At 35.1% G+C, this 9884-nt stretch overlaps 1 protein-coding gene across 1 annotated transcript; it reads left to right on the forward strand.

The window, feature by feature from the left end:
- Positions 1-4554: 4554 nt before the first annotated feature.
- On the forward strand, positions 4555-9342 carry LOC104157382 (tau-tubulin kinase 2-like; the record flags this gene model as incomplete). Its single annotated transcript, XM_009694691.1, has 4 exons — positions 4555-4585; positions 5037-5110; positions 6745-6885; positions 9238-9342. Coding segments are annotated over 4 exons (351 nt in total), but the record flags the coding sequence as incomplete, so codon positions are not given.
- Positions 9343-9884: the final 542 nt, after the last annotated feature.

Raw genomic sequence — 9884 nt, forward strand, 5'->3', positions numbered from 1 at the left:
CCTGTTTTAGCCAAACCAGGACACTAATACATCCCTCCCTGTCAGCAGCCCCATTTTTCCAAACTCTTAGTTTGAATAAAACAAAATCTGCATGACATATGGTGCTGCCTATTCTGCTGTGAAGGTCACATTGGAGCAGAAATTGACAGCCTCTATAGATTTAAGAGGGCAAGCATGTCACATGTCACAGTGTTAACAAACTGTTCCTATGTTTGTATCTTTTAAAGAATTTCACAAACCCATCTAGTAGTATGTAGGCGAACAAGATGATTCAGGGACTGCATATTAGCTTTCACTGAATTTTAGAGTTTCTAGTCCAGTGGTGAATAGTAAATTTCAGTATTACCAATCGTAAATTTATAAACCATTTGTCAGTGTTCTTGAAAGAAATTATCTTACGGATAATGAGTTTTGAAGAAACAAATACTCTAACTCCTGGGTTTTTAAATGTTCAGAATTATTCTTTCAAGTTTTTTTTCTGCACACATCAGCTTGATTCAATTTTGATCAAAATCCAGAGTCTTTAAAATGGTATAGGTGAAGCAGCTAAAGTAATAAGGAAAATAGTAATAACTGAAATAAAACATTGGAATTTGGTAACACTACAATGCCAATGTATTTGTAAAAACATAGCCTTATATATGACTGCATAACTGGGATGCCTTATAACTTTCTACTGTGAATATAAGTATAGTGAAGTTGGAGTTAAGATGTTACAAAAATACTTTTTCCTTAGTAAAAACTTTTTTACCTTTTGAAATATTTTTGAAAAAGGTAAAATATTTCCTGAAATAATAAAAAATTGATTTGTGAATAATTGCCATAGGACCTTAGAGAAGTTATAATTCTCTCATCAGTCTTCCTTTGGGAGTGTAATTCCTTTAACAACCCAAGCTTTCTTGCAGAAGAGTCTCTGGTTCTACTGAATCATGGGAAATGCTGTCTAGATGAAAAGAACAGGATAATGAAACACCTGAACAACAGATCCACTGAGGCAAATAATCCAAATAGTATATAATCCAAGTAAAGATATTTCAGTTACTTATTTTATCAATATTATTTCTCTGAGAAAACAATAAGTAGAAGTTTATATATAACTGAAACCCCGATTTTGTACGAGATCTTTAGAAGGAGCTCTTTTGGCAACCTTCCTTATGAGAAAACAGTATAAATATTATTCCTTAATTTTAATATCTTGTTTTTCTCATGCACAGTTTAGGAAAAAAAGAAAGGAAGAAAAAGAAAAAATAAAAAAGTCAGTGATTGCATGGCAGTAACGCTAGAGGTGACTTTTAGTCATTGCTGTGCAAGTTCCACATTAAAGTGTAACTGCTCTGGTTTTAGCTGGGAACGTTGTAGATGATCAGGGAAGTGACTACAGTAAGAGGTGGGTCAAGGGTGCACCTTTTGCATAGATTGAGATTTATAGTTTGCACAGATACATGACTTTATTTTTACATGCATATATTTTTATCCATATTTAAAGGATTTTTATTAAATAAGATTATGGTAGAGGCCATTTTATGTTTTACATAAAATCTTGGTTCCTAGGAGCTATTTCCACTGATTTTTCTAGCTTCCCAGGTTTTCAGCATGCAAGAGCTAAAAATTTGAAGCAAAGAAAAAAAATCAAGAAAAATGGATAAAAATGGGGAGCAGAAAACAGCTTTATTATTGCTTCTTGAAGAATATTTTTTATTTAATGCTTCATTTACCTTGTAGAAATTTTTGTTATTTTTGACAAGGTTTTTTTATGCAGATTCAGAGCAGGTGAAATTGTAAACAGTTCTTTTAGGATATTTTTGTGACAGCCTTCTAATAGCATACATCCTCTGAGACCAACTTTTATCTTGTTCTTCTATCCCTTTTTGGCGTGTGTGTGTGTGTGTATATATATATATGTATCCATATAATTACTATCCTTTTCTCAAAGGGCTTATGTTCTCCTACTTTCAAGGTGTTCTAGTTACCTTGGACATAAATCAGAGGAAAGAAAAAGAGTGTAATTGTCATGAAAATCTTTTTTCTTGCAAATATTTGGAAAGTTTGATCTGTGGTAGTATGTAATGAGAGACAGTGAGCTAACTGTCATTCAGAATTCTCTTGATGTGTGGATCTGGCTTTTTAAAAAATATTTTTATTGTCATGTACAATTTCTGGGAAAATTATGAAGAAACAGCCTTTTAGGAAAGAATTAAATAAACAGGTGTAATATGTCACAATCCAGCAAAACAGCTCTTCCAGTCTTTACTAGAGCTAGGCATGTTCTCAAGGTTATAAACATGCTTTCGAGTGTTTCTGTATTAGAATCTTATTTCACAGAAGCTGTGAAACTGAAATGAGAATAGCTGTTGGCAGAAGTGCAGGGATGTACTCTTTTCTATTATTTTTGCTTTCAGAAATTTTGAACAGTAAAACAGTGTGGTCATTCATTGCGGGGGTGAAATGAGTCATAACTTTGTAGGTATGCAGCAGTGAATAATGAATAACTTCAAAGAAGCTCTTTTAAGACCCTGACCTAGCAAAACATGCTTAAATATGTGAGTAGTTGTATGACTTCTCTCTTAATTATGAAGGAGGAGTATGTTCACTGATATGGCCACTTATTACAGCTTAGTCATCAGTTGCATCTTTGATTTATTTTTTTTTCCCCTGCCAATGGTGCTGTCTCCTAATTATTGTTGTCAGAATACTGTTTAACTCTTTAAACTCTGTTTTTATTTTTATTTTTTAAAAAGAAATCTGCTGCAACAGATGGTTGTTTTGTTTAATCATGCTGTTAGGCCATCTGTTCCCACAGTCAGATGGGAGAAGACAGACTTATCACATCTCACTCACTGAGAGTGAGATTCACTCAGTTGGTTTCTGTCTCACACAACCTTACAGACTTCTCCCTCACTCGTTTACAGCTCTCTAGCATAATTTAGTGATGGCTTGCATCTGGTCTAGGCTGAAAAGCTAGCTGTAGTGATACACTGCAACCTGGGGAATGGCATGTAGGCTTTGTACCCTCCCTAGGAAGCATTTCAAGGGCATAGTTGTTCACTGCAGCCTATTACCATCTTCTCCCCCTGCTCCCCAGCCATGTGGCTCACAAGTGTGAGAAAATAATTTTTTCTCACTGAGGGTAAAGGAGCTGAAGGTATCTACAAAGGTGTAATATGTGTATATAGCCACACAGGAGTGGCAGGGAATGATGCTGTTTGAATAAGGTGTACAGGCCCTACTTCTGTCCTTTGCTGTTTCCTCAGGTTTTTATAAAAGTTAGATTCCAGACAATTTACCACACAACTGGAGCTGCTGCTCCAGTTAAAATGGGGTTTCTCTGAGTTTTGGACAAACTGAATTTTGGACATTTACTGAACTGTGTCAGATTAAATCTGACTAATATGTGTTTCTCTGAAGATGTTCCTTCAGCATACTCAGAGTGGCTGTAAAATTAATCATAAATATTTGAGATGAGACTTCATTAATGGGAAACTGCAGCAATGAATATACAAAATCTCATCTTGACAAATTTGCTGCAAATCCTTTTTCTTCATAAAATTATACTGTCTGTAATATTGCCTGTATTACTTAAACAAATGGGTGGAAGGAAAAAGTGGAGGGAAAGCAGTGATACTTACATCTTAGCACTTACATATTTGCAGAAGTTGTAGAGAAGTCTCTTCAAATGATTCTTTTAAAATAGATTATTTTGATGAATCCTGTACCGTTCTCTTTGTTTAAATGGGCCTAACTGTTTTAATTGTATGTGGTAGAGAGCTTCCTGAGGAAGCAACAAACAGGCAACCACTCTTCTCTCAAGTGAACTGAGAATATTCAGAAGCTGTAGGGACAAGTTTTAGGGTTTTGATGGAACCTTGAGTGCAGCAGTTATAAAAGGTCCCCCCAGATCTGTAGATAGCAGTAATAGTGTTTTGAAAGCAGTAATGTGTTTTTGAATTTTTTTAATTGCTTTTCTCCTATCAGTTCTTTTTTTCTGTTTATGACATTTGATAATCCCAAGGGTAAAGAAATTAATGAAAGAAACCTTAGGTGACACAAATTTTACACAGCTTTAGCAGCCACTTGCGACCATCAGCTTTCTCTTGGCTGTAACTTCCATGGTGTCAGAAAGGAAGGTGAATGGCCTGAGGGACTTAAACCCTACAGTTCCCTGTTCTGTCCTAGAGTGAGGTCGTAAGGGAGCCCAGTTGCTCTCCAAGACAATGAACACAGACACTGAAATGACAATGAGATTGCATTCCCCTTCTGTTTCCCTACTGCAGTCTTTGGCTTGCCTCTTTCTGTTTACCTGGCGAATCTTATGCTTTGACTTAGAGCTGCAAGACAGTAAGGAGATTATTTTTGACCAGCCCTCTTCTCCTCCACAGTTGGCTCCTAGGACAGGGGGAGACTTTAAAGAAAATCAACTTAAACCAAACTGTGATTTTGTTTTGTTTTGGTTTTGTTTTGTGTTTTTTTTTTGTTTTTGTTTTTGTTTTTTTTTTTAGCTACTACAATTCTTTTATCTCTGCTTCGGTGTACCTGAGCTGAATTTGTCTTTTGCAGCTAAACAGCGAAGATCGTATTCTAGAAAAAGGTATTCATAAATTGCATTAGTTGAATTACATTTTCTACAATCTCTTAATACAAAACACGACCTGCAGTTGACTACTACTGTTTTCTTTCATCGTGGCAGCTGCAGCTTATAGAAAAAGAGGGATGGTGGCTACGAATATTGTCTATAACAAGCTATCAACTCTGCAAGAAAAGAACCTTTTCCTAATCCAAAGTACCTCAAATTTGTGGACATTTAGGCGTGTTACCATGCATGTTTTCTTATGGAAGAGTGATAGCTGTGGCGGAGCTGCGTATTTTATGGAAGAAAGTGACATTGATTTTACAGCTGTTGAACTGTGAGGGTGGAAGGCTTAGTTTATTAAAGGTCTCTAAAGAAATATAGCTATCTCTCCTAGTAATTTACTAGGTATTTAAAGGAATAAACCACAGAATTTCGTTATTATTGGCTAATTTGCTTCTTTTTCTCTCAGGAAAAGATCATGTCTGTAGATTCATTGGATGTGGAAGGAATGACAGATTTAACTATGTGGTCATGCAGTTGCAGGTCAGTGTTTCAGAGCTCAAAGTTTGCTTGTGTGTTTTGGTTTATTAGCCAAGCATATATTAAAATCCCAGTAAAATTTTAGAAGATGACAAATTAAAAAAAAGCCCGAAGATCATGAATGCATAGGAGTGAGCAAACCTAAATTGAGCATATCCTTCTATCTTTATCCTTTGATAGCCTTTCCATAATTCTCTCAGAAAGGAGAAAGTTTGCATCCTCAGAAAGACCTGACTATTGAAAGAGTGAACTGTGATGTCTTCTGAGATAATTCACATTCCTTTGAAGTCTTCACTTGAAGATAGTCTAAAATAGAATATATTAGTCTGTGCATTTTCATAGCTTTTTTGATGAAAGTGAAAAAATACCCTTTGCAAGTGAAAGAAAACACTTAATTTGCTTTTGTTGTGGTTTAACCCCAGTCAGCAACTAAACACTATCCAGCCGCTTGGTTGCTCCTCTCCACTCCTAGTGGGATGGGGAGGAGAATCGGAAAAAAAACCCCAAACCTCCTGGGCTGAGATAGAACAGTTTAATAACTAAAGTAACTGAAAATATAATACCAACAACAATAATAATAATAATAATGTAAAAGAATATAACAAAAGAATAAAACCAAAGAAAAGACAAATGATGCACAATGCAATTGCTCACCACATGCTGACTGATAACTGAGCAGCGATCCCTGAGCAGTGATCGGCCCCTCCCGGCCAACTCCCTGCAGTTTATATACTGGGCATGATGTTCTATAGTATGGAATATCCCTTTGGCTAGTCCGGGTCAGCTGTCCTGGCTGTGCTCCCTCCCAGCTCCTTGTACACCTTTGTACTGGCAGAGCATGGGAAACAGAAAAATTCTTAACTTAGGATAAGCACTGCTTAGCAACAACTAAAACATCAGTGTGTTATCAACATTATTCTCACACTAAATCCCAAACATTGTACCAGCTACTAAGCAGAAAATTAACTCAATCTGAGCCAAAACCAAGACAACTTTGTTGAAAGACTTGTTCCTGTGAAAAGGGGTAAAATGGGTGATTAGCACTGAAAGTTATGATATTATTGTCCTTTATAATTTTGGTGAATACCAATACTGGAAAAAGAAGTGTGCTCTAGTTCATACTGTTGGTCATCTGTTATTTTGACAAACCAACACTTGTGATGTCACGAGGGTGCATTTCATGCATAGTATATTTTTCATCTCTTTGGTTAAGTCATCTAAGATATACTGTTCAATTAAATAAATTATGTACTTTTCCTAAAAGAGGTGAATGTAAAAAAGTCTTTGTGAGCTTTTTCTCAGTGGCCTTTTTTCAGGTGTGACACAGATACAACATTAACTAATAGTGTATGTACTCGTCTTCTAATAGAGATTAGTTTGATCCATGTTATTTAGCGGTAGAAAGATACGAAGATTAATATTTTCAAAAATAGATTCTGAATTTCATGTTGGAGATACTCGGGGACACACACTCATTACATTTAGGTGAGATGTGTTATCCTTGAATATAAAAATAGGCAAAGAGAGTATTTGGTGGTTAACCATGAACAGTTAAAGAAGAAGTAGGAAGACTTTACACTATCTGTGAATCTTGGTATTAGTATCTTTTTATGAAACCATCCTTTTAACTTTATCAGGGTCGGAACTTGGCAGACCTGCGCCGCAGCCAGTCTCGAGGAACATTCACCATTAGTACCACTCTGCGTCTTGGGAAGCAGATTTTGGAATCTATTGAAAGTATTCATTCTGTGGGATTCCTGCACAGGGACATAAAACCGGTAAGTCTGCCCATTAAATCAAAACAGGCAAGTGATATGTGGTCATTAGATGGCTGCATAAATAAGAATAGATTCTATACTAGATGTTAAAATGAAAAAATGAGAAGGGACAGGAAATTGAATGTTTATTCATCAGAAGGGGCAGATTTTTTTTTGTATTAACTAATGTTGGATTGCAACAACAATAACTTTGGTCTTTGTCATCATTGTCTCCAGTTACTTAGGCCTCCTTGCAATTTTCTGTAGTTAAAACTTCCAACTCTTACCTGTAGCATCATGCAATCAGGAGTATTTGCCATGAGGTATGATATAATGAGTTTGGCTAATCACGATATCTTCACATAATAAATCTAAGAGAATAGATACTAACTGTAGAGTGTATTTATAAGCTTTTCAATAGCAATTTTTTTTGGTATTTAATATATTTATAACAAACAAGGAAAGAGAAGACAGGCTGTAAGAGAAAACTATTAAATTGTTTTATTTTACAATTCTAATAAAATGAGTGATGCCAAAATGTCATGAGGACAGTGCTTTCCTGATAGCATGACGCTTTTGTTCTTATTATTTTTTCTGTTTTTCTTTGTTTTTATTCCTGAAATTGCATCAGCTTTTTAAAATATTGCTCTATATTAAAAATATCATTAGAACTCTGAACTTTGAAAATTTGTAATGAGAAAAAAAAAAGGCAAATCTTATGTTTTCTAATAGATGCAAATATGGATGGTTGTATCTGGCAAATATAGCTAAATTTCCTGTCAGCTGAATAATGTTTACATAAACTATCTGATAAGTTTCTGTGCATTAGGGAATTTTCATTTTCATCACTTCTTCCTTGCAACTTTTTATAAAACTTGCATTCTCCTTGACCCATCCCCAAGACTTCATTTAATAGGAAAAGGACACAGAGGCAGTGAATGTCAAGTGAAATAGGTGAGAAAGAGTTAGCTGGAGCGCGAGATTTTAATGATGAAAATAATTCAGATTTTGAATGGGAAATGTGTTCCTTTATGGCTGGCAGGATGGATTGGGGACGTTTTGTTATCTAGCCGTATCTTGGAGTCTATGTGCTGAAATAGGATGGAAATGGAGAGTGCTATTAGGGGATGGAAAAAACCCAGAAAATTAAATGTTGAGCAGGGATAAACAGCAGTGTGAGGCAATGTATTAGATTAATAAAAGAAATAATTTTTCTTCCCCTTTAGGAGTTATGTTGTGACTTAGACATGCAAGAGGTTGCACGATTGCTTTCTAGCATGCAGTTTTCCTGGCTTGAAAATACAAGTCCATTTTATCTTTTATTATGCACCTTCTAGATAGATTATAATAAAAGCAAACTTTGTGCTGAGCTGAAATCTTGAAATCCTTGGTTGGTTATTTGCCTCATGTGATGAATTAGGCAATGCTGAAATTCTGTTCTATTTAAAAATAATGTTGATCACACTCATTTCAATTCATAGTTTCGATTGGTTTTTACCCTCAACCTTTGACACTGGAGCAGCTGTGAATTTCAGATTTATTTAGAACAGTACTGCTGTTTTGCTTAATGGAAAATGAGTAGTTTTTCTAGAGTTAATTGCTTTAAGCTTCCAGCTTGCTCAGATATGTAGTTTCAATTCCATTTCAGAGAACTTGTTTTTAGCTTTATCTTTTTTTATATACGTAATCCATTTTAAGGGGATTTGGTGGGGAGATTTGAATCGATTCAGCCAACATGTTCAAACATCATAAACTAGCACTGTTGAAGAATTTTTTTTTAAAGAGCTAACATAGAATGTTAATCTGTAGAGGCAAATAAGAAAATCTACTGAAGCTTTTCAGAATGAATTACCTCCATAAATCCTCACTGACTTTCCAACTCTTACCGTTTCATTATTTTGGGGTTTGTTGTTGTGTTTTGATTTTATTGGTGTTATTCTTTTAAACCTGGTTCTTCCCCCTCCCATGAAAAGAAAAAAGCAATTTGCACCCCTTATTCTGTAATCTGCATATATAATATTAGTGCATTTGTTTAGATGAACTTGTTAGCCCCTAGGTTGGTAGTTTTTTGAAATGTTCAAATCAAAATATGTGAGTGGGTCACATGATTGGAAAATTCTAAGTGACGAAGTAAGATGATAATCTCTTTGGACCATGTAGGCTGCGCTTTAGATATGTTAAGCTGGATATCTGATTTTCTCAATGTTTTCTTCAAATTTAATGGGAGTTTAGTAGACCTGAAAATATGGAAGGAAGGATAGAGAAGTAGAACATGGATTTTCTATGATTGTGTTACTGCATTAATATGTGCACATACTGAAATGTGTGTGTATATATATGCCTATATCTATTTGTATTTGTTTTTCTTCCTAGTCTAACTTCGCAATGGGACGTTTTCCTAGCACCTGTAGGAAGTGTTATATGCTGGATTTTGGCTTGGCACGGCAGTTTACCAACTCATGTGGGGATGTCAGACCAGTAAGATTTTTTTCATAATTGTCAATTTGATTAATTGAATGTAGTAATATGCTGGGGTTTTTTCTGGAGAAGTATGGGAGTTACATTGAACTGGTAACTGATGTAAACTTGACAAACATCAGCCCAGATCAGAAATGCCATGTGATTTATTGATTATATTAAAGGACTGGCAGTCAGGAATGAATCAGGTTTCTGATTTTTGGCTTGAGGCAGAGGTGTTGTCTATGATATTTTTGGATAATCTTATCTTTTGGTTTGGAAAATCAAGCGACAAATAGGTTTTCATTAAATACCAGATTAATACCCCAGAGCTGAATTTCACTTGGTATTATATATTGCATTAAAAAAAAAAAAAAAAAATCTATGTAAGAGGAAAAATCAAACACTGAACTGAATACATAATGTTCTGAAAGAGAAAGTCTGAATAATTATAACAGTGATAGGATGCTAATTATAATATATAACAGGACATAGTTAAGTGTAGTCGCTGTATTCCCATGTGATGCAGTCTGAAGAAAATTGTAGATAAAAGCGTATCAATG

Source organism: Cariama cristata, unplaced genomic scaffold, assembly GCF_000690535.1.
Source record: "Cariama cristata isolate BGI_N322 unplaced genomic scaffold, ASM69053v1 scaffold16282, whole genome shotgun sequence".
NCBI classification, from domain to species: Eukaryota; Metazoa; Chordata; class Aves; order Cariamiformes; family Cariamidae; genus Cariama; species Cariama cristata.